At 39.3% G+C, this 25,728-nt stretch overlaps 3 protein-coding genes across 4 annotated transcripts in view; all 3 read right to left on the bottom strand.

Moving 5' to 3' along the window:
• Positions 1 to 42: 42 nt before the first annotated feature.
• Positions 43 to 2,239, bottom strand: LOC109477224 (melatonin-related receptor-like). The gene is given in 3 exon segments (XM_019778303.1): positions 43 to 1,136; positions 1,139 to 1,199; positions 1,201 to 2,239. Coding segments are annotated over 3 exon segments (1,062 nt in total). The 5' UTR covers positions 1,942 to 2,239; the 3' UTR covers positions 43 to 876.
• A 5,138-nt stretch (positions 2,240 to 7,377) lies between these two features.
• Positions 7,378 to 12,477, bottom strand: LOC109477217 (amine oxidase [flavin-containing] A-like). 2 transcript variants are annotated; one of them, XM_019778289.1, is made up of 13 exons: positions 12,400 to 12,477; positions 11,809 to 11,903; positions 11,471 to 11,608; positions 11,143 to 11,247; positions 10,733 to 10,824; positions 10,415 to 10,559; positions 9,457 to 9,600; positions 9,188 to 9,335; positions 8,846 to 8,942; positions 8,499 to 8,552; positions 8,218 to 8,275; positions 7,810 to 7,916; positions 7,405 to 7,589 (listed from the first exon to the last, which is right to left on the bottom strand). In XM_019778289.1, exons 1-13 carry the CDS (start codon positions 12,446 to 12,448, stop codon positions 7,421 to 7,423), a joined length of 1,401 nt encoding a protein of 466 aa, XP_019633848.1. In that variant the 5' UTR covers positions 12,449 to 12,477; the 3' UTR covers positions 7,405 to 7,420. The 2 variants fall into 2 exon arrangements, with proteins under 2 accessions (XP_019633849.1, XP_019633848.1); XM_019778290.1 differs by lacking the exon at positions 8,218 to 8,275 and having other exon boundaries at positions 7,378 to 7,589.
• Positions 12,478 to 12,813: 336 nt separating this feature from the next.
• LOC109477227 (calcium/calmodulin-dependent protein kinase type 1D-like) overlaps positions 12,814 to 25,728 on the bottom strand; it is a 45,575-nt gene continuing 32,660 nt past the window's right edge. The window contains 5 exon segments of the mRNA XM_019778306.1: positions 12,814 to 15,818; positions 20,731 to 20,818; positions 22,310 to 22,388; positions 23,608 to 23,659; positions 23,661 to 23,721. Of these exon segments, the coding sequence (XP_019633865.1) occupies positions 15,696 to 15,818; positions 20,731 to 20,818; positions 22,310 to 22,388; positions 23,608 to 23,659; positions 23,661 to 23,721 (403 nt within the window). The 3' untranslated portion in view covers positions 12,814 to 15,695.

The raw sequence follows: 25,728 nt of genomic DNA, 5'->3' as shown, positions 1-25,728 counted from the left end.
TTTATTTCACAAATGTTAAAGCACAATCTACAGGCTCCCACGATGGTAATTGAATAATATGACAACATACGTTTAGTATTTCTTTGTAGACATGTCAACAAGGAACAATGAAAAGGTTATTCAACAAGCCTACGATATTCACGTGATCACTAAGGGACGCTAATCTAGACAGCCATATGGCGACACAAGCTATACGTATCACTTACTACACTGGCTACTATTTGAGACCGTACGACTAGTTCATACAGATATCATTTTACGAAACATGTACAGGACAGGCAACCATTTACGTGCAAATACTTGGACCACATGAAAAGAAAGCATAATTATTTGGAACTATTTGTACATTAAGTATATCCGCCACAGACACGAATCATTCAACAGCATCTAGTACTTATTAATGACATCATTTACTGTTACAGTAGCATCTTTAACATGCTATTTGTTTCACCACGTCCACATTAAGACTTTCATAATATATTGTAGTGTGACTCAAATACCAGTATAAACACATTTTACCGGCGTCTACCTTTATCTCTACATTCCATACATACATGGATCATCAAGAATAACCAATGACGTTCTACTTGTAGAATGTCCTTGGAATAACAGGTATGAAACTGCAAAACACTTATAGTGAACATTGTCAAGTAGACAAAAAGATGTGATATGAACGTATTATATATTACACCATGACAAAGTTCATATTAATACTGGGCGTTAGTCAATATGAACAATCTGTGCACTATTTATTAAAATGCCCCAATTAATAGTAGCCAACATACATAGTATAGTTCAAAGCAGTGGTTTAATGATATTGTGATGCAGTTTTCAATCATACGTACTGTACTTTGATTGTTGTCGCGTGGTGCTGCTTTACACAGGGACCACCTGGATGTGAGTGGTTCGCCTCTTTCTGAAACACAGGATGGCGCGGAAGGCTCTTCTGTAGTCCCTGTTTTTCCAGGTGTGAATGATGGGGTTCAGAGAACTGTTGCAGGCGTAAATGATCGCGGCAACAGTGAACGCTGTCGGCGGGAGGTCGTCCATGCCATTGTCCGCGACGTACAACAGAGAGTACGGGGCCGTGGTGGACAGGAATGTCAAGTAGATGAGAAACATGTGCTGGGTTTCCTCACGACCTTGATGGGGACAATCGGGGAGTTTGTCGGCTGTTGGTTCGGCTTGGATTTTTCTGTCGCTCTTACGCACGGTCATGAAGATATGAAAGTAGCAGGTGATGCAAACGAAGTTCGCCACGACCACCATGGCGCCGGGGAGGGTGAAGAAGTACAGATAGGTGTTCGGATTGGAGACCACGAAGTCACACGTGTTGGTGGCGTCGTTGTATCCAAACTCGCCGAACCCGAAAAATGCAGCCGGAGTAACCATCAGGAATGATATTGTCCACGCCATCACTATCATTACAGTTGACTTAACAGGGGAGAAAAACATTCTGTAGACTGAAGACGTCTTGGTGACCAGAATGTAGCGATTTAACGCAATCAGGCCCGAGGAGATGAGTGAGTGAACTCCGCTGAGGATCGTGATAGCCCCAAGACCTTTACAGAGTTCTGGCTGGGGCTTCCAGCCGCCTACGCTTAGCTCATGAGCCGAGAGCGAGTCGTAAAGTGCCGCAAAGATGAGATCACTGACCGCCATACTGGTGATGAACGCGCCCAGAGAACACCGTAGCTTCTTAGTCAACACGAAAGCCAAGATGAGCAACAGGTTGCCGAACGTCCCAACTATAGAGATCACGGCGAAGAAGAAGGCTGCCGCGGGCCGGGGAGCGAAGTGTGGCCGCCCGGGAACAGGGGAAACAGGGGAGGCCGTGGTGTGGGGCTGAGTCAGGTTTGACAGGTAAGAAGTCTCGTTCGGAAATAAAAAGTCCACGGTGACAGCCGGTGGAGAGAATGCAACAGTTTTGTTTTCAGCCATGATTTTGCTCTTCGGCAGTCAACGGCTTGTTGAAGACGCCGACGCTTAGCTCTTGTCCAGACCAGCTATGCCCGTGCGTCCACCTCAATCACCTAAGAACATAGGTTTGATAGCAGAAATAAGTAAGAGGATTTACCTAATTCTTTACGAAATGTTATTCCGATTAAAAGGGTAAACAATTCCCAACGGAATGTGACAAGGATGCACCGACATGTAACATAGCAGCAAAGTGTGCATGCACACATATTAAGCAAATTTTAATTTGCTTAATTTCTTGCTACTTTAACCGCCTGTATCATATGACTAGGTGTTTGTTTCCTTGACAATTATAAATGTATGCATCACCTGGCCGTATTAAGCAGAATGTATAACAGTAACATTATACATTCCACGCACGATTATGTTGATTTACGGATACCGGTTGTTTGTTGACAGAAAAGGAACATTAATATGACCTCTGAAAAAATCCAACCACACAAAACGTGCTCCCCCAAAAGACTCCGAAAATTTTCGTGGCTAATAAACTGCGAAGTTAGGTAATATGGCCTTGATGATAAATAGGATCATCGGTGTGCTTTGCTATTACATGTGTATTACATCCAGAAAACTTGCTGATCATGGATTTCCTGGAGATTAAATACCGCTTAGCTAGATACTTGGATTGCACCGATGTCCTCACCAAAGATATGACTCATATGATTGTCATAATCTCTTTTCTTTAAATTCACACTTACCTGGATAAGGTAACTCATAAATTTCTTTCAAAAATGGCTTTCGGGGAAAAACAACAACAGGAATTTTTATCCGTCTGTGCTGTGTCCGTGTCGGTATGGTAAACGCCCACACGTCAAGGCTGTTGTTGTTTTTCTCGGGATCAAAGCACGCGTGAAACCATGATTGTCTCGCATCAATATACATTTGTACTGAGCCATGTCAAATCCTGGTGATGCAATCGAACGAAAGTAAATGACACATGCAGTGCGTTAAAGAATCCACTGTCTGCAGAAGACACATGCGGTGTGCAATCCTTATGAACACCAGCTTGAAGAGGGTTAGAATTTTTCTAACAGTTTCTCAAAATCTTGATATATCGTAGAATAAGAATAAAGGTACTAAAATGAAACCACAGGTACAGCACGACATCAGAAAAAAAATGCCGAAGTACTGCAAAACCGAGGACTTAGCACGCGCATGTCATTGACTCAACAAGATGTTCTATTATTAAACACACTACTAGCTTAATCTGGTCTGTTGAAGAAAGAAAAAAACATACCGTTTTGTCTGCTTGCAGAGGTTACACCACTAAGAGATCATATTTCATATACATAACAGTGCTAAATCTGCAGCTTTAGACCCCCGAGGTGTATCTGAGCGTCTCAGTCAATAGATTGTCTACGCAGGCCCATCATGATCATTCCGGTTTTTCCCCTTACGTGCAGATAGAAAATTTCGACAATGCACCTACCATACACCAATCTGTGCCACGGCGCAGGGAGACAGACGAAGCTTCTTCGACGAATGAACCACCGACAGGTCTCTAAAGTGTGAGCTGCACACCAGGAGGTAGACTCTTATAAGCGCCCGTGTTTAATATGTAATTTACCGCGCACTCGCAGTTGCTTAGAACGGTACATGCACACGTCTGCTCTTATGCTAATGAAAAGGAAACAGACATAGAAGCATCCGTCTCTTCAACGACTAAATTACATGCTTCTAACAGCGGTAAGACTAATATCAGGTATTGTCGGAGGGGTCCCATATGTCACATATCAGGCTTAGTTTAATGCGATTTTACCTATTGTGTTACACGTACGTACTTCCTGAACTTGATGTAAGCATGGCTAATATATAAGGCTCATGTGTACGTGTCTAAAAACAGATAATGTACTTCTTAGTTTAAACAAATAGTAGTAAATTTTCATATCATTTCATGTTAGTTATGCGTTGCTCCTTTCAGATGAAAAACGGGTAAGGATGTACGAAAGATTTTAAAGCAACAGTTACTCTAAACTCCAAAAGAACATGTTCCTTTAAACTTAAACTTTAGTTTTATAAATACTCAATTATCCATTGGCAAGTAGATTCCAAAACACACATAAAATTATAGCAATTGATAATTCAAAACGATCAAATCGCCATATTATGCGCAAATGTGAATTGTGGAAGCTCGAACTAATGATGGAAAAACACACACAAAGTTTGCGAAGACGCCAAATCAATTTTTTCTCGACTCTGTCAGCATTTTCTGATCATTCGCTCTTAAAAGCTTGCCTTCCAAGAAGAGGCCGCTTTGAAGAGGGAACCCCATTTAGAAGCAATTACGTTTCAAAAAGGTGCATTTAAAGGGCTAACACAATCGGAGGAAAACAAAGTACTTCCGGCTGAGAAAATTAAAGACTGGCCATTTTAATGGTAGGTCGCAGCTTATTCCAATAAGCACTAAAGGAGTGATTTTCGATCCTCTTAAGGCCATGTTGATTTGATTATATGGATGACATCCACGCGCGCATGAATTTTCGGCCGTTTCCACAAAAAAAAAAGTTTTCAACCATACTGTAAATCGTACAATCGTACAACAGTTGCAAAATGAGCAAAAATATACCATAAGTTACAAAAAAAATTAATAAAAACTATACCAATGTCGTAGAATGCCAAAATCAAACGAAAAAAAAGACGAAATTGTAAAGAAATGAACTTGAAGACTAGATTATTCGCCAAACCATATTCTGTGCCATTTGCTCAACCCTCATGACTACGTAGATTTCATAATGAAAACAAGTTTTTTTTTTTGCAAAACTTTTTTTTATTCGCACGCGCGCATCAGTTTTGGGGCTCCCGGAGGATGTCATCCATATAATCAAATCAACATGGCCTAAATAGATATTCTGGAGACCTTCGGAGACGTTGTTTACAAAAATGGGGTTACATGAATTTCAAACGGCCATCTTAAGGTCGTCAGTGTCTGACAGAGATAACAGTGCGCTAAAAGCAGCTGCTTTCCACTTCAAGGCCACTCTGGCGAAAGAAACGGCTTGCATACAATTATGGTAGAGACAGTCCATACTTAGAAGGCTAGACACTGCTGAAGAAGCATACGAAAGATACCTTAACAAAGTTGCTGAGGAAATCATGTTGAAGTCCTCAATTGAGTTTGGACCTTGAAGGATATTGCTCAGTTTTAGGCGATTTAGCCAGTCTGTTGCATTCTCAGAAGCCCAGTGAGAAGCGTGGATGTCCAGGGCATAATGCCAGCTGAAGGAGGGGCTGGGGTGTCCAATATCCAGTAGATTCACGGAGAAGACTAGTTTTCAAGCCAACCCACTTCTAGAAAACTCAATAAAGTCTCCAAACAGAAACTATGCGGCTCCAGCTAGTGAAGGGTGATTGAGGTGCCAAGAATATTGGTTGCATTATATCTCCTAATATATCTTGTGTTCTCATGATTGCCTTTGGGAAAGCAAAACGTGTACAGATGCATGTTGTATTCTTGGCACAAGAATGGAGGAGCAGCATCTCTTTCTACCACATCATTGTACCAAGAAGGTGTTTTTTTACCTCCATGATTGTATCAAAGAGGTTTAAAAACAACCTTGATTGTACCATGGAGGCAAAAAAAATATTGTACTCAGTCTGGTAAATGATCACACGATGAACCCATCATTTCCCCTTGGATATGAAGAGAAACATGCAATATAAATGTCTTACTTCATACAGAGATCATGATAAGGATAACTCCCACGCTAGCTTCTTCATTACTTTGATTTTAATTGTTAGTTATTAGTCTATGTTAATGGTAACACCCCTGTGGTTGCCCGTTATAACTGTCATCATTCCACAACCTTTGAAACATAAGCCAATTACCTGTGAAGTACACATCCTTAATCATGCCCAGGAAATTGGAATTTAGTTGTGACACTTTGTTGTTCAACCATGTGTTGAAGCTGGCAGATTGCTATTAAGTGCAGAGACAGGAGGGCCAGGCCTGGATCACCTGAGGTTTGAGTTTAAACAGGTTGTGACGTACTGACGGGTTTGTGAGGAGCCAAAGGGGGCATTGCCTTTTCCAAGAAAACTGACTGCCACGTTGATGCTGAGGAGAATGACTGCACTTTCATAAAAAAGCTTTCTGAATAATACATAATGTCTTATGTATTGTGTTGTATAAGCTGTTTTGCAATGTATGATCAGCTCTTCTTTGATTGATACAAAATTCCAGTTACAGGAAACTCTCAAAAGACTGACTAGTACAGAGATACACGAAAAATTAGAAAACTAACTGTTCTAGACTAGGCATACTATATAACTTTTACTATATTATGACACACTCAAACTGCCATCTAATAGATCATTATTCTCTTTACTAGAAATTTTATACATATGTCAGGTAATATCATATCCACCCATGACAGTAGGTAATTTGGAATTTAAAGCAGAAGTCTTCAGACTATTACTGTAAACAAATGTGTGCCAGCAGGTATTCATTATAGTCAGTCATGATACATGGCAGTCAATATCCTTCCTACAACTTGTATATGAAAAGGGAAACATCTGCCAAAACCCAAACTAGTACAAATGTTTGAGCAGTATAGTTACTCTATCAGTAGCATTCAACATTTGACAAAAAATGTTTGATATAAATATGAATGTATAATTATATAAATGTTTGATATACCCTGAAAAATGGTACCTTCCAAAAAGTGGTCGGTTATTCTAATAACCGACCACTTTTGAGGTTACGGTCTGATAAATAATGGGAAATGGAGCCTTCTAATTGGTCAACGCCTTCTGGCTATATGATAATGACTATTACCTATAGATGATACAGTGAATTAACACATCAGTAAGTGATGCAATTATAACACTGTACATGTACGTTACCACAATCTGGAGTAAAAATCATCAATAACATATGATATGATAATGATATAAGAGATTGTTTGATACAAATCATAGACAAGACCACCATTGCCTAATGTGTAGTAACAGCAGAACACTTTCACTTCTCTGTTCCCTCAGGATGGCTGTCATCAGCAGCTTGTGAAGCAACTGCAATCACCTGCAACATACAGGATTTAGTTCAACACCATCACCAAGCACTTACCAAGGTGTGCTGCAGAAGTTTCCAGCTTAATCATCACAAAACCCAAGAGCCTGTGCTACCATCCATACATTAGTCAGACTTAGTCCCTAGTTCATAACATAACAGCAGCAGCAGTTTGCTATGAAAAGCCCCCTGGTGTTTGAGATCACAATATTTGCCTCCTTCTCTGTCAGAAGACTTATGTGCCATGGCATCTCATTACTGGGAGTAAGATAACTGTCTCAGTTTACCAATTACTTGTCTGAGTATGCTGGGTTGGTATACACTCATGTATATACACTCATGTATGTGCATACAGCTCATCAATCATATTTTGTGCCATCATTGTACCAAAAGGCTGACTGTTATATAATAGGGACTTTAACCAAAGTCTTGCATCTATAAAACAATGATGTACAGTGTGTAGCTGCTTATGTAAGAGCTTGTAGTCGACCTTACCTGCTCAGCTGATCTTTTACCGGCCCAGACTGCACCTTCCAGAAAGCCATATCCACGTGTGGCTGATTCTGCCCCAGCAAGGAACACTCTGCCTGCAGTAGGGTTGCACCTAAATGTACAACACAAAAGGAGTCAGAGACAGGATTAAGTTTAAAGAAGGATTACTTTTACTTTGAACCCCAACATAATTAAATTCAGATTGTCACTACTTTGATTCACTTCCAGGTTATACTTTCCAAATTTGTACTAGTTTAGAGCAAAATTGGTGACAAGGCTAATAACCATCAAATATCACTACAATTAAGGATAGATCACAAATAAACCATTACCGGCCAAAGGTCTTGTTAGAGGTGAGAACACCAGGTGGGAAATGTCCACAGAAACCTCCACCAATGTACTCTTCTTCATTCCAGTTCTTCTCCTCATAATGCAAAGGCTGTCCAAGACAATGAACATCACATTGATGATTACAGAAATATGAAATAGAAGATGCCTGCAAAGAGTCTTATTGCTAACAGCATTCCTAAGTAGGTGGCAGCTCCAACAAGTGTATTACAATAAGGAACTTAAGGAAAGTAGAATTTTTTTAGAAATTGACATTTTCATTTGTCGAGCCAGTCCACAAATAAACTGTAGGATCTGATGTGATATTGGGTTATAATCTATTTCAGACTGATGTGATTCAGTGTGTCTTTGCTGTATTGGAATTGCAGTAATGGTAGAACTCTTATACACACCTGCATGGCTTCTTCTGAAGAAAAAGCTTTGGCCAAACATTTGCAGATGGCATTTTTCCTGTAAGAAAGTAATGAGCTGAGTACTAAATGTAATCAATAAGATGAAACATGCTTTTTGTATACCATGTACTACGTTTCTGAGAGAGGCAATAGAGACCAATGTAAAGAAAGATGTTGAGAATATTTGGCAACAACTTCTCCTAGCATAGCTGATGTGGTACTTGTGATACTTAAATGCCAGATAAATCATATATTGGAAGTTGACAAAGTATTCTTTTCACCTTTGTTCCTTAGTCATCTTTCTTGCTTCAATTGCATTTCTACCTGACACTGTCCTGTAAAATGGAACAAATGTTCAAAAAGAATTGTGACATTTTCATTCATGTTCCCTGGAAATTAGATGTGTAACTGTACAGACAATGCTCTGAAGAAATTATGTTAATCGAAATCCTTTTACATGTGTCTGCCACAATAACAGTCAGTCAGCAAATTTGAGGATCTAACTTTGCTGCAATAATTCTGGGAGCTAAATGACACAGGATTCAGATTTATGGGAGTCAAAAAGTATAAAATAATGTTACAAAAGAAATGATGGCCATGAAATCAAAATTGAAGTGTTCAAGCCTACGCTGTGAATGCTGGGTACTTGTTGCCAGGAACAGTGTCGTCATAGGCATTCACAACAAGACAACCAGGATAGTCTGCAAACAGCTGTACAAATCTGTCTGCAAGATACAGGCAGCAAAAATGGTACGTCTGAAATCATTGGACTATTGATGATATAATGAAATATTAAATCTCAATAGATAACAGAGCAAATAAAGTTTTGAAGGGAAAGATCACAGTTTACCTTAAAGTTTAAAATTTGTATTCTAGTCCTGAGAAAGGTAATCAGATGTGGCTTTGGAGTAAAAAAAAGTGAAGGATACAAACAACTTCTCAACAACACATCTTAACGTTAACAACTTGCCTCCATTTCCCCAGAAGTTAGTCTTGTAGTACAGAGTGCACCTGTAGACACGGCCCATGGTGATGTGATGGAAGGCCTCAGGCAAGGCTGGCGAGAGGCTAATCTTACTATAACACGGAGGAGGGACAGCCAGGATGACAGCTTTAGCCTGCAGGACAGACGTCAGGTAGTGTCAAACTATCTCAGGTGGAATACAAAAAGGTGAGACAGTGTCACATTGATGTTTTGTTTTAACGAGTTCAATAAAGCGGTACATGCAACATACTGACCTCCCAGGTAGCTTCCTTGCTAGTGACAAGGGCTCCATCCTCCACATTCTCGACCTTGGTGATAGGACAGTTCAAGGTCACCTTGTCTCCCAACTGTTCTGCCAGAACCTTACAAAGATGCTGCATGCCTCCACTGACCCTGAACTGGGAATGAAAAAAAAATTAGAGTACGGTCAAACCTGCCTGGGCAACCACCTCTTCAACCCAACCACCTGGCCATTGTGACCACTTTTTCTCCGTGCCGAAAATTTTCCCCATTGATGCCAGCATTAAGCAACCTGCCCAGGGCAGCCACCTGGCTAACGCGACCTGGCCTGATCCCTTCTCATGGCGACCAGTCGATGGAGCCATAATTCTGTAGATAGTTCAATCAGTGGCGACATCAATTTTCAAACAGACCAGTTTGTCTTGGGTTTTGACTGCCGCGTGATGTTTTCGTCTAAGGACAAAGATGGCCATCACAAATCATTCTCAATGTAGAAGGAATGTTTGGAACATAACAAGGCGGTGTACCGTTCCATGTACCATGGCATTCATTACCATCTAAATGTCATAAACTATAAGCTGTGCATTAATCATGCTAAGGTGTTTGGTATTATATAAACAAACCAGTGGCATCGCAGCTATCAGTTAGCCTTGATCCTACTTACTCAGAAGACTAGAAGTTGATAAACCTATGATCCTTAATGCAAGATGAATATTATAATTAATCTTCTTTATACTGTATGATTAGTTATCATAGGAGTTACATGTAGCTTTTCATAGGAGTTAGCTTTTCTGTAACTCCTACACACATACATTCATATATACATACATATACATGTGCCTCTTGTTTGCATTTTTAACCAATTATCAGATCATACACATTTGGTACTAGTGTCAATGTTGGACATTACAAAGAAGAAAACTATATACAAATTACATGACATAAAAGAAAGATGAAGTTGCAGATGACTACCTGTGGTGGGTTTGGGTTGACCAGTGTTGCCCACCTCCCCCCTCCTGTCTGTCCCAGCAGCCACAGGAACCACAACATGGACACCTCCTCTGGCTCGGCACAGGCGATCGCACGGACAAACGCATCTGTGATCCTTCGCACTGACCTGGACAACCACAGCAAGGACAATCACATCATTTCTGTAACCTGTAATAGTCTGAATCGTGTGACACTGGATTATGAAACTCCACACAAATTCTTTGAAGAATTACTGTTCTGGGCAGGATATTTTTCAAGGTTTATACTACTTAACAGATATCAATGCAGAATGTGACATACTTGAACCACACAGTCCTGTCAAAGAAGTCCTTCATGGTGCAGGAGTCCCACTCCTGGGCTGACAGGGCCTCCCAGGGCTCTTCTGGTGGGATCTGAGCAACAAAAATGGTTAGCCAGCCTGTCCATGGTACTGAAGATGTTATAAAGATGTTATAACAGATACTGTAGACATCTGATCAACCTGGCTAGCCAGCCTGTCCTTGGTACTGAATGTGTTATGATGATGTTATAATAGATACTGTAGACATCTGACTAACCTGGTTAGCCAGCCTGTCCATGGTACTGAATGTGTTATAATGATGTTATAACAGATACTGTAGATCTCTGACTAACCTGGTTAGCCAGCCTGTCCATGGTACTGAATGTGTTATAATGATATTATAACAGATACTGTTAGGCATCTGACTAACCTGGTTAGCCAGCCTGTCCATGGTACTGAAGACATTATGATGGTCCAGTCTAACTAGAGGGTTCCATGTGGGAAGAGATGTGGGGTTGAACCTTGACACACCATCCTGTAATAAGACATATAAAAATGAAACAAGAATATTTTAAAATAGTACAGGAATCATGTTGTACAACATGCTAACTCAGTGGTCGAACTTTTTTTTTTGCCAAAGTGGGTCTTTCCTGTTTCATTTTAGCAGCTGTTGTATAGTACTGTGAAAGTGAATATGTCTATGAATCATTACTGGTTGTGTTTGGCAATACCTTGTTGCATCTGTACACTACACTTACCTCTGTGATATACACCATTTGGCTAGGGGACTGTTGCCAGACCTTCACTCCAACATCCTTTATCAGCTGCCATAAGGTGGACATGGGTGGCCCACAGCGAACGGCACCCTGGTCTGATACCATGCCAAGGTCTGGGTTCTAAAACACAGACATGAAGATAATTTGTTTGTATGGCTGGTGTGTGTGTGGGGGAATTTATTTACTTTTATCACTGTTTCAACATCAACCTTTTAGACAGAAACTGTTTTTACGGCAATTTCTGATATATTTTCTTGATATTTGAGAATGACATACCAGTAATTGTTAGAATGAAAAAGGGATACAAATGTATAACGAACCTCCAATGTGCACGCCCTTCCCCCAACACGACCAGAAGCCTCCACAACAGCCACATCTAAGTCGTGTTTATGTAGCAGTCTGGCAGCTGTTAAACCTACGGGTAGGCAAAAGGACTGTTACCAATTTTTTCTATAAGGTTAACTGTTACACAGTTATAAGGACATTATGTAACATTTAATGTAACGCTATTAACGTTAACGTTTTCTGTCAATTTGCTGAACAACTGTCCTATTGCTGAACAACTGTCTTTAAGAAAAATTTACTTGTATATTTTACCTTGACCCTCACCCCAGGCCCAAAAATTTTTCCCAGACCCTCCCCCTAGCGTTGAGCCCAAAAAATTTTCATTGACCCTCCCCCAAAGACGACCGGACCTCCCCCCCCCACTAAATATCGTACGGTCCCTTAAGAAAAAGTTACTTGTCACCTACGCAAAACGACCCCCATCCCGTCCACGACGGTTCCTTCAGGAATTATGTTGTCTCAAGATATCGAGTTAAGATTACTGCCCAGAAAAACAAGTTGTCAAGGACGCGCTGATAGGTGTTATAACCAGACACGCCCCCACCCGCTTCACTAAAGGGACTTACCGCTTAGCCCAGCCCCAACCACGACCACATCACAAGTGTACCTCCTCATCGCTACTTGTTCAAAAACAACTGAAAGAGTCAAAGGTCAAAGTTATGTTGTAAAGGTCTCGTACCTGGGTTTATGTAAACGTCCTTGGGCGGAAATGACCTAAAATAACCTCTCTGGTAAACATGGGATGAAGTGCAAGTTGTTTTCCTATCCTATAACCCACATGACAGTGGGGACATCTAGCGGTTTATATAAATATTGCAACATTCATTCCAGTCGTCTGTAATATTTTTAGCCGTTAGACGGAGCTTTTGAGCTGTTGAATATACATGTAGTCGTAGATAATGTGTTACTTGTGGAAGTAACGTTAATAGTTTCAAACTAGCAAATGAATTTTGAAACAGATTTCATCAACGACAACACTGTGACAGTTTCATCACTTTATTTGGAAAAAACACATTTGTAGAGAAAAAAGATTCAACAATTCATTAACAACTTCATAGTATCATCAGCATAATATTATTGAGAAATATACAATAACATTGTCTATGTCATGATTCTGATAAGTCAAAACATTTCTATCACACAGTTATCAAGGATTCTTAAGTACTTTTTAAAATGCTTTAGATTGAAAATTGTTTTGTCCAGAACAATCATTCCACTTAAAAATATAAACAGCATTGACATAACAAACAACAGAATCAAACATTTTTCAGCTTTGGTTTCCTTTTTTTCTAGAATGACATATAGAAGACTGTGCTATTTGGTATGGTAATGAACCATTGATGTGGTCAGTAAAAACTGCTACAGACTAACTGCATATTACCAATGAGCTTGGCAAGTTTGTGGTGCAGAGGTGGGTTTGTAGAATACTGTTGACAGGCTGTATTTACAGAATTGACAATAAGCTTGCTGTAAGAAAACCTTGTGTTCTTCTAAAGAAGCTTAACTGTTGCTCAAACATTGTAACTACACACATGTAATGATCATAAAATGCAGCAAGCTTTCTTTTATTCTGTGATTATTTAAGTTAATTACTTCCTTCGAATTTTAGTTGGAAATACAAAATCCTCAACCAGATCATAATTATTGAACAGTAGAATTTCATGTTATGAAGGTCATATTTTGTCTTTACCCAACTTTCAATGATCACTGCAAGCATCAAATTATAAGAGAAAGGTCAAATTGGACTTAATAACTGAAAGATTAGCACCACAAATTATTCAAGGGAGAAACTGAATGTTCATCCATAGATGATGGTAAATTCCGCACACTCGTTTGTCTGTGACCCTACCCCAAAAAATTGCTAACAAGTATATAGATAAACAAGCTAACTTTGAAAAAGATTTCAAGTTCATATTGAGTTCATATTATACACACTGCAGTCTGTACAGTCATGATTGTCAGTGGCATGAAATGGTAAACAACGACACAAGCCTACATGAGCGCAACTTTCCAAAATGGAGTCACCAACAGTGGTCAGGAGAACATGTACCACTTTTATGTAGGAGCTATACATAGAAGCTGTAAGACTTAAGTACTGTTATATAATCTTCTACATGGCATCTACAACAGTTACTGCCTGTCTGTGTCTCAATACATAAACTGCAGTGACACTTTTTGTTCTGAGGCCACATACCAGAGACTGTGTGAGTGTGATAAGCACAATTCTTATTATACATGTTAACTTTACAAAAGTTGTTATATTACAAGAGGCTTGGGTGTGTCCTATGGGCAGACAACTGTACAAGCTTCACATTCTAGTCATTATAACATGTACATGTGCTCGAGTATTAAGGTCTTCTGTAGTCAGCATGACTGTCAATTACTAGTATCTGAAAATGAGCTGGGGAATATAGGTTCCCTCTGATTGTTAGGTAGCAACACTTAAGTCAGCGATGTTCTATCCTAAACTACAGATATGTAGTGGCTTAGGTAATGTAAGCCATCTGCACTTCTCATTACTACAGCTAGATGGCATTACTGTGACAGATTTGCCACAAACTTTGGTACAATGCTACTGAACATGAAATTGTAGGAGTATCTATTATCAGCCACAAACTGTTGTCTTTTGAAAAGGAAACACTTTTTCTACAGGAAAGAGCTGATTTTGGTATGTCATCTATAGTAGACATAAGTAGACATTTGGAATTTGATAAAATAACTTCAAACTAGTTCACTAATTGACATGCATGTATATAATTGACATTAAAAACAATATTAAGAACAGCTATCATTACATTTAAAAAATACACCCTGTTTAGTGGAGTACAACCATGAAAGTTTCTTAAAAGATACACATTGATTTTTTATTCACTTTGGTCTTTTCTTCAAACCCTATCATGATCCGATTGGTATATGAAATGCAGTTATCAACACTAACTTTTTGATGTCAATTAATATTAAACAAATGTCAATGCATAACATTAAATGTAAAAGACACCATCATTAAAACCAAACAAATATTTACAAAAATTCAACCTTTAACATTTGAATTTCATGTCTTGTCCTAAATTATGGGATTAATTTCGTCACGCAATATCCATGTAGGTTGAATACATTTGCTTGTCATATGGGCACTCCTTTTTCACTGTTTCTTTATCAGGTACAGTACCCTTTGCCAAATCTATTATGATACATGTAGTTTTAAAAAATACTACACATAAAGTAGTAATTATCTCAAGTATATCATTCTTCACTACTACAGTTGATTACCAACAAAAATGATTTCTCATTATTTTGGCCGAACTTAAGATAATTTGACTAATCGGCACTAAAAAGGAGATTCTAAAGCTTTAAGTCGTCACAATTTCTTGAATCAAAGCTAAGCCATACTACATAATTTGTGATTGACTGAAGAAGAAGAGCAACTGTAATTTAAAGTTTCTTGGAAATCTGTTCCCATTGATTCAGCATTTTTGGATAAAATGTTCATCACAACAATCCCTAATGTATGAAAAGAAGATATGAATGGAAATTTGACCGTTAAGGCATGTTGTGATACTGAAAGGCATAAACGGCACCCATACAAGTATATCTTTCTTGTCTGTTTTCTGATAGTAGATGGACATACCGGCTAATTAAAACAATTAAAAATGATGTTTAACTGACCATGGGGTTGTAGATTGACCACTCAAGAAATGCAATAAAATGGGGAATGTTATCAAAAAAAAGTTACCCATAGTGGAATGCGGGTAAGAAAAGGTTTGGTCCACAACCCTGCCTGTCTCTCTACATGGAAGAGTCCTACTGAAGGGAAGGTGAGATTGTAGATGGCATGTGTAGAACACCTGCAGAGTTGGACATGTTAGGGAGCGGCGGGCTGCCCCTCCTGTGTCTCTGTCGCCTGTCCTGCCGCCGCCCTGCTCTCCTGGGAACTCAGCTGCAGCTTCCTCATGTGTCTCACCACTGCCGTGGCATTGAACGCTTGCTGCAACAATAAAACACAGAAAACAGAGTCAATACATTGTCAAGTACAGCATTTCTCTGATCTCAACATTGTGTCTCACCACTGCTGTGCCATCAAACACTTCCTGCAACAACGTAAGATACAAAAATGAGGGGAAAAAAGACCCTTCTCTGTCAAATGATATTTGACACTATCTGAATGTTCAACAATATAATTGAGCAACAAGTTCAAATCTACAGGTTTCAATACACTTCAAGCCAGTCAATCGTCAATCCTGTATACAACACATGATGATACACATGTAGTCTTACATTATGCAATCTCATCTGAGCTTGCAGTTGTGAAAGCCCTGAAGCCAGCTAATATCTAGCTGCTGCATACAAGGATATCAAGACATGCCAGTGGAGCAAGTTATCTTGTAATAAGGCTTTTATCTCACCTGATTGTACCATACTAAAGGCACTGAACCTTGAGGATGTTAATGTCAATGCCACAAAGGCATCACAACCCTGTTGTACAGGTAATTCTGCATGGGAAAGGTTATTGCTGATACTGTTAAACATACCATAGGCTTAATGGTTATGACTTCATTTAAATTCATGACCACAGGGGCTGGAATCTGGGGATAATGACGAGTTTCACCAGACATGTGATGCTGCTCTCCCGTGTAGCATGATAAAGACCAGGTCCGTGACTCTTGATCGCCTACAACGTTATTATGCCAGCGGAAACTGTTCACTACATCCATATGCAATGGTACATTAACTTCAAAGAGAAGGCATCACTTTCTTGGAGAGGTTGACCTTCAATATGCGACAAACTTGACACCAGAAGAGCCTGGGGGAAAGCTTGTTCTGACACTTACACACATTTACACGCTGGATTACTCTCTACAGATTCACTCCTGGGCGGTTACAGTTTCACTTGCAAATACATGTGATAAAAATAGCTTTTGATCTAGCACTACATAAATGCATCGTCACTGAAATTATGGCCTGTGAATGTGATATTACCTTATGCAGTTTAATTCCAAAACATTTTGTGCTGTAAGTTAAATACATCAGTTTCAGGAATTACAGTTCCCATCCAAAAATGATAGGCTGAGATTAGAAGCAATAACCCACTGGTCCAGACTTAATAGGGAGTAATGTGCTGTATTTCCTCTGATTCCAAAAGTCACTGCCTGGTTCTTACAAGAAAAACAGCATGTCTGCATTGAACCATGACCTTCTTGTGGTTTGTGAATTTCAAAGCATTGGTTTGGTTCCGCCTGGCAGGCATGAGACATCATGTAAGAACTCAGGCTAGCGTTTAATGGGTCCATTACTAAATTTCCTGGAGTCATCAAACATCATGGTTGACTTCACATGTCTGTATTCTGGCATGTGATTGGCAGGAAGTGAGAATTCACTGCTCAACACTCAAAAGATACATCAGACTTTACACAACTAGAAAACATTACTGAACAAAAAAAATCACACAATCCACATTTCACATTTCCTGTTTTGGCAAGCTGCCCAGAATCATATGACTGCTGGGGATGTTTCTTCTGAAAATTGTTCTTCTATCATGGTTGCTATCGTGTACCGAAGCTCACTATAGGTGACTATTACCGGTACTACATGTACTGTTACACCCTCCCTCCATATACACACCCACCCACCTACATGTTCAGAAGACTACTGGGCATTACAGGTTCCCCCACACAACACTAACTCTGTCTGCCACCTGTACATTACCACAGGTTCCCCCACACAACACTAACTCTGTCTGCCACCTGTACATTACCACAGGTTCCCCCACACAACACTAACTCTGTCTGCCACCTACACATTATCACAGGTTCCCCCACACAACACTAACTCTGTCTGCCACCTGTACATTACCACAGGTTCCCCCACACAACACTAACTCTGTCTGCCACCTACACATTATCATCACAGGTTCCCCCACACAACACTAACTCTGTCTGCCACCTGCTGCACAAAACTAACCTGTACTTTGTGAGCACCACTTTCCCAGTAGCCGCCATGTGAGTGTTTTATCCACCCGTTTCAGAACCATCAATCTCACCAGGACATTGCCACTTCCCCAAAGGCTACTTCATAACTTTGTTTGGCACCATGAAGAGTGGAAGAAAGTTGATCTAACAGCGACTGACTGAGGCTTGTAAATGGATTTCTGCCTTAGGCATAATCTATCTGGAGAGCTTGTCTTCTTTTTCCTGTCTGACAATATTTATGCTATGATGAATTAAGGTGTGCAGTAAAAAGGGAAGTAGAACTTGGGCTAAAGCCAACACAGCAGGCAGGATTTGTGGGGCAACAAGACAGTAATATTACGTCTCTCTCACATCACGGAACAATGTGTCAGCCTTGCCAAAAGTTTTGAAACAGGACACAAAGGGAAATACCTTGAAATTTCATTTCTTGACAAAATATTAATCTCTGCATGCTACTGAAGTACTTGATATTAACCTTTGGGCTATAACATGCAATAAACTTGATAAATGATATTTAGAGTATGGTATTGCATTGAAATTCCTCAATGTTGATGATAACAAATTTACTCACAAAACAAATTTTCCCCCAAGCATTTCTATGCTCTTTACCAAACAGAAATTATCCTTCCAAACCTTATCCCATTAAGGGCTGCGTTCAGGACTGTTAGTATTAGAGAATCAGACTGTGAAAAATTCCCAATTTCCTCTTTTGTCTGAACTCTCGATCCCAGTGTGATACCAGTATCTTAATATTTGCTTTTTTCTGCACACCATTTCCTGTTCTTGATTGTATAGATCTCAATGTATCTGCAGTGGGAACGTAGGACATACTAAGTGAACCATGTTTTTTCCAAGGTAACTTGAAGACAAATCGGGTAGGGAGGGGTTATAATGTGTTCAGATGTTTGATTTTGACTATTTTTATGATAAAAGTTTGTGAAGGTCTTTTTCTCAAGTTATTGTTCTGCCTTTCTGTAATTTAACATTGCAAACAATTTTTCATCACCTTCATTCTCCTTTACATATGATTGTTCCACTGTTTGTCATTGTTTGTGATTGTTACATATTTAGGATATGCTGTTCCACAGTCAAAAGCATCAAGAAGAAAACATAATGATATTTATAATGAAGTTGCTGCTCGTACAAGCCAATGGAAGGTTGCTGCTCCAAAAGTACAAGCCAATGAAAGAATGTAATGAGCATAAATGCCCAACATCACTCCACTTAGAGAACCTTGAAGTTCATTGACATTAAGACACAGAACCACAAGAAAGGATCAGTTGGAAAAGAATGATAAAGGTAAACTTGGTGATTTCCATACTGCAGCTACCCATAATACTTCGTGTTTTGGATAATACCATCATTCTGTTGCTTGCGGACCCTTCTGCCCCTACATGAATCACCACGACATTCCAAGCACACCCCAATGGCTGGATGGGAAGCCGGGGTGGCAGGGAGATAAAGCCATTTTCCATTTTGCTCCACTAACGTCATGAATACGAGCAGAAAGAACCGTGGCTATGTCAATAAATCCGACATGAATAAGCACTGTGAAGATAGTATCTCAAGAGTAGGAACTGTCTACTGGACCAATCATGCAGAACTTGTCACACAGTAGCCATTAAGGAAAAGAAAAAGATTCTCTTTTACCCCATGACTTACCCCTGTGGTTGATTGCTAGGATTGAAGCTACAGCTTGGGTTAATGCCAGGACATTTGTTGGGAATATTGGGTGTTTTCGTACCCAGTAGAGATTTGGTTTGCTTTTACTGCCTTTATAAAATGTGCATTATGGATAAAGTATGGCTTCCAGATTCGCAACGGGTATAAGTCGTACGTGGGAATACAATTACTTCAGAATAGAACTGACAACGATAACTGAGAAAACACTAAATCCGAACAAAATGCTATCTTTATGATAGTGTGTGCAGTGCGTGAACTGAGCCTCAACGGTACATTGTACCAAGTTTTATATTCTGGTTGCGGGTGATGACATGTCTCCCACAATATCCTAGCACTTCTTCATGACTGCTTTGACTTAAAAACAAAGTAAAGAGAGAAAAAGTTGCCCAACTTGTCAAAGGTATCTCCAATCCTCACCATCTCCAGTGTTGAAATAAGATTACTTGAAAATGCAATTACATATTGTACCGCCCTGTCTAGCCAATTTCAGCAGATAGAATGAGATACACCTGTAAGGTCAGTATGTACGTATAGATGGTTTCAAGATTGCTGTGGGTTCGTATGCTGCCCAAATATCAAGAGTGGAACTTTTAATAACACGGTCTGTTGATTCCACCTACAATACCCTCAAGACTGTCTGGTTGGCAAGTTTTGAGTCAGGATACTCCTTCTAAATCTGTCAAAATTCTCATAAATCTACATGACCTGGGCATGACCAAGCTCCTTATTTCCCAAGAGGTACAACATCATAAACTTTCATTTCTAAGATATGCTGATAATCCACCACCTCAGTTTTTATGACTTTCTCAGCTGGTGGTCTCTTGAGCTTAGACCAAATCTTTTAAGACAAGATATTGCCTTTTATACATCCCACAATACCTGAAAATGTAGCCATCTGGAAAATCTTGATCTACCTTAGATTCTTACAATGGCTCATTTTCCACAGATTGACAATATCTTTTGATTGATGTTTCCATGCCTACATGTATCTCAATCTAGCATTCATGATCAAGTGGTTCCACTTAGGCAGCTTTGAAAACAGATTCGATAAAGTCTGACGTGAGTGTATAAATCTTAGGGAACAAACTTTGAATTATTACCTTACAGTATAAATATAATAACAGCTTTCTGTTAAGCTGACTTTCGACTACATTTTGCACACCATTTTTTTACACACACTGAAATGACGACACTTAAAGGTTTTTTTCTACACTTAGTTGTATCTAGTTTAATGCTAAGAAAACCTACCCTCCACTTCTTCTTGGCAAAGTTTTTCTTCATCTGTGCACTGACAGACTGGTGGATGTCCTTGTCTCGAGCTGTGTTACCTGAGATCCTGGGACAAAGAGAGAGAAGGAACAGCACTGCAGTAAGATTCATACATTCTAGCATATACATGCACAGCCTGACTATTATCAGTTTATCTGAAGATATTTACTTTTATACAGCTATTCACTTTTTAAAATGTATGAAGATTTGAACAGTTACCCCCAGCTCCTCACTCTATTCCTACTGAATCCTAGTCTCATCAGTTACAGAGTCTCTTTATCCTGAGTGTGTTCCTGTCATTGCTCAACCCAGAGCTTGTTGAGTTCTTTACTTTGCCAGTAAACTTTAGAGATCTTCAGGATGACATGACAAGCTGATAGTACACTGTGTGCAGGGACCAACAAAACACAGCTTGACGTCATTGATAAATATCTTTAGACAGGCGAACACAGCTTTTTTCACAAACTCGTGCCCATAGGTAAATACTATCTTTAGCACTATGTGTTTCCTAAAGGACCCTCAAAGAGAGCTCTTACATATTAGGGATATCATGTAGAAAGGTTTAACTCTTATCATGCTGAATTGCATATTATGTACCAGAGCCAATGTGCAGTATAGGAGAAACCTAACACAATGTTACTAAGTGCTCTATATGTTAGTAAGCATGCCTCCTGTAATTTCTGTCCAAACACTCTGCTATTCACCATTACACCCTCTCCTCACTGTTCTGATGGAGTTGTTACACACATTTCTGACAGTAGTGCTTTTATGCAAAACAAATGGTCCCATTTCACTATTCCCTGCCTCATCCATTACCAACATAAGCTACATCCTTTATCCCTGCCTTATTAGAAATTCCTGGTTTCAATTTCAAGGCAGCCTGCAACTTTATGATAACCCTGGTGTCATGTCAACAGTCCATCAAAGTCTGCCAGTTTGGAACATTTCAAAGCTACCTCAAGAATGACTACTAGCTCTAGGGCTGACACAAATCTTTATGTTAAGGATAGATTCAGGCATGTTTTATCTATAGTAAAGCTGGGTAACTGTATTCCCCCAACACCTTGCAAAAGAAATTCATCAGTTCAAAAGTTCAGCATTACTGCTCAACTCGAGGTATGACTGAGAGGCACTGGTGCTGTAGCAAATCTCCAGATGTTTCTAGTGGTGTCTGTTAAAACAGCCTCACAGCTAATTACATACAGACTTGCCATCTGTTCTTATTTCTGCCTTTCTTCTTAGGGGATAATGTACTGTCTGCAAATGTCAAATTTTTGCCACTTCGGGAGGATCAAAACTACAAGAGACTTTTCAGTACCAGGGACAGGTCTAGCTAATGCCTTAACGCTTTTTGATTGCTACAAATAAGGACATTTTGAAGCACTTACCATTTGCAACAAAATGAGAAGAACACAACCTTCATTCCAACAAACAGGACTAGTATTTCCATATATATATATATATATATATATATATATATATGTATGTTCTAGTATTGTAAACATTGCTGTATATTACTATATTCATAACTGTTACATGTAGTTCAAGTAAGTCTTACCAGGGGTGTGATATGGCTTGGCTGCAGTTATACCTCTTCTTTACATCTATTTCTAGCAGGTTGTTGATGAAGTCTTTGGCTGTTGGGAGGAAGGGCAGGCAAGAAATGCATCAAATACATAGAATACCATCTTGGCTGTAATTTAACATACACTATACAGAAGAAGGTGAAATTATTATTGTAATTCCCGTCTACACTGAGGTAATCTTTGACCTCTGTCCTAACTTCCTGCCCTCCTAACAAACAGGGCGATCCAAATATGGAAAATTGATTGTCAAGTGCAGAGGGGAGATGACCTCTGGCCCCCGGGGTTCTGCCTCCCCCTCCATTACAGGTAATGATGATGGTCCCCGCTGGAGAGCAGGCGAGTGGACCGAGCCAGGCCGCCCGAGATAACAACTAATCAATAACATTTCCGGAAAACAGGAGAGAGGAAGATTCCATCCCAGGCATTTCCTTACATAGTACTTCTGCTGCATTTTCTGTTCCTTGACCTTAGTAATGTGACGCTCAACAGTTTAACATAGAGAAGAAAACTGGGTTTGAAGATATAAATAATGTGTAAAAATTGCCACCGTTTATGTTTGAAATTTGGCAATTTTCCTTGTTGTAATCAATCATGTAAATCATTGATACATATGCATCAATTTGTCGGCTATGTGTTCCTTACCTGCTTTTTTTAGAACTGCAAAACGATCGAAAACATTATTCAGCGACTGTAATGCCACAGTATTTGGAACATTTCCACAGAATAGCTAATAAGTATGCATAATAAAAACAACTGGCCTTTTTCCATACATCACTTCACAGCAAAACTTTGATATCACAGAACAAGGGGTAACCTCTATGGCTGCCATGCAGTCAATAAAGTGTTATTGGGAGGAAAGGTTAGAAGCCAGACTTGTTGAAAGCCTCCATGGGGGAAGTATTGATGTAGATGGGGAAACAACTTCCTGGCATAATTTGACATGCCCTATCATCCACAGGGCCTAATTTATATGCAAACACTCGACTCAATCTATTCAGATGTAATCTTTCATCAAAGCCCCATGGTTTCTTAATGGAAGACTAAAGGGAGGGTCTCAAAACAGACATTTATTTCACTGGATGCACGATTACAGATACAAGTTCAGATTTTTATCACAGGTCACTATGTTTGAAAAAGACTACTAGAACTACAGATTCCTAGTGACTTTAGAAATCCAAAGAGACCCCTATGAAAGTATAATTATGATTGGATGCAAACAAATGATAATTATTGATCTTGTTATTAAGAAGATTTCTCAGACAGCACTTACCAGAATCTGAGATGTCATCCCAGTAGGGCGTATCATACTCAAACTCTCCTTTTAATGATCTGTTTGAAGAGCTGTGTGTCATCCTCATCATAGAATGGGGGATAACCGCACAACCTGAATCAAAAGAGGTATCAACATAATGATTATACATAAATTAGAATGAACAATTAATTTAAAGATCTGATAATATAGCTGTACAAGCCAGCACTGACAAAATACATTCATAGGTAATGTTACTTTTATATATTGTTACCTACCTTACGTTGGAAGCTTATCGATTTGACTGAATCATATTCTAGTACCATGATGATAAAAGACAAAATAATTTACTAAGGTTGCATCTTTTATTTCAAGTACAACAGGATATGAAATGTATACCTTTCGACAAGTTTATTGTATATTTTACAGGTTACTTTGAAGCTCTATCAATAAAATGCTTCTTTTCCTGACCTTACTGCTGCTTTTTTTGCATGGTGCACATGTACTGTTCCACACAGATCACCATATAATGGTTAAATGACATATTCATGCCTGCAAGGCCTAACAACAACCGTGTAATGAGTGATGATAAAAGCCTAAACGTGTGTTTCCCACAGGGAGCACACTCTGATAAACATACATGTATCTGAATGATTTATCCACAGCAAACAATACCAAGTATTTATAAGTATTTTCTAATGAAGTCAAGTGTGCTTGTACAAATCACAAGATGTACAAAAGTCATATGATTTTATTATCTTAAATCATGAACAAAGACAGTGACATACTAGCAGACTAGTTACCTCTAACCTAAACCTTGAGATAAAGTAAAAGTAATGCCGATTTAAATTTCATTAAGAAAGATAAGCTTGTGCGGATCGTTAGGATAAGCCCCTGGGAGCTAAGTTAATGAAAAAGAGACGTGATTTGTGGCCTTGAGTTGGCATCATGCTGACAGCGATGATTGGTTATAGCAGTTGTAAATTTTGTCGTATTGACAATGCTATCTGTACAGGCATGTAATTATGTACTGCTTGGAATTGATGGTCTGTATTAAGAAGTTAGAAGGGTATGACAATTTTTCAATAACACAATAATACAGTGATTTGTGACTGATCCATTGTGTTTGCTTGAATAGTTTAGCTGAAATGTTTGTCAGAAATCGTCTGTGTATCTCTTTCTAAGAGGCCCAGGCTTTCAGTAGTATGTCAACAGACATATAGATGTCCTACTGCAGTTCAGTTTCCCTTAAGATACAATCATTATCACATTCCACGGTATATGAACCCTGTCTGGACTCCTCAGCCTGAGTACAGAAGTAGGCTGAATGGAGAGATCATATCACTCTTCTCCATTCATCTACCTCAGGTTGATTTGTATGGGGTGAAGGTTGCAGTATCTGTGTTACCTCCCCTTTAGAAAAAGAAGATTGGTACATACAAGTCTAGCCAGAAGCTGGCAGGCACCCAGGAATCAAAGCTACCATTCTTTACATCTAATCTCCTAATTCATCATCATTATTACAGATATGTCATTGGGACTTTGCCCAGATGATGATGGGTTCAACTTTATCAGCAGATGTTGTTTAATATACATCAAAGCCACACTGCAACCTTGAAGGCTGAACAAATTTATTTCTCAGGAACTTGGAACAATGTCACAGAAGAAAACTGATGGAAAAATATTCCTGTTCAAGTCTTAAATGTAATGTACATTTGCATGAATGGTCCAGAAATGAAGACAGGATTATTCTCTATGGCTATGTGCCTGTTTGTGCGTGCACGTACAAGGGCTTGACAAAGTAGTTGTACTTGGTTTGTGATGATATTTGGTTTGTGGGTAGATGTTGCAATCCCAAAGTCATGCGTCGTGGGCCTCCTAAGGAAGCACCTTATCTCATGTTTGACGTATTTCCTTTATTCTTACCATTACATGCCAGTTTTCTCATATATGTATGCATCTCAATGCAGCTTCACAGGATGAAGAAAGCTTGCACAATATGAATTAATACAAAATGACTGTATTCCCAAGTTCACACGTGTAGCTTAGTCGTATGACCTTGCAAGACAATCTATGTAGATAGTGGAGGGAATATACAGTTTTCCTATCAAATTTATACCTCAGGGTGAAACACCCACACCC

This window comes from Branchiostoma belcheri, unplaced genomic scaffold (genome assembly GCF_001625305.1).
Source record: "Branchiostoma belcheri isolate BF01 breed outbred unplaced genomic scaffold, Haploidv18h27 scaffold4, whole genome shotgun sequence".
Taxonomy (NCBI): Eukaryota; Metazoa; Chordata; class Leptocardii; order Amphioxiformes; family Branchiostomatidae; genus Branchiostoma; species Branchiostoma belcheri.
The sequence above is the reverse complement of the archived record's forward strand: the minus strand, read 5'-3'. Positions and strand labels throughout refer to the sequence as shown.

Coding starts and splice junctions, on each gene's coding strand:
- LOC109477217 (XM_019778289.1), bottom strand. CDS start 12,448: ATGAGGAGGTACACTTGTGATGTGGTCGTGGTTGGGGCTGGGCTAAGC. Junction 10,560..10,732: donor GACAGGACTGTGTGGTTCAA/GTATGTCACATT, acceptor GTGGTTGTCCAG/GTCAGTGCGAAGGATCACAG. Junction 8,943..9,187: donor TAACTTCTGGGGAAATGGAG/GCAAGTTGTTAA, acceptor TGTATCTTGCAG/ACAGATTTGTACAGCTGTTT.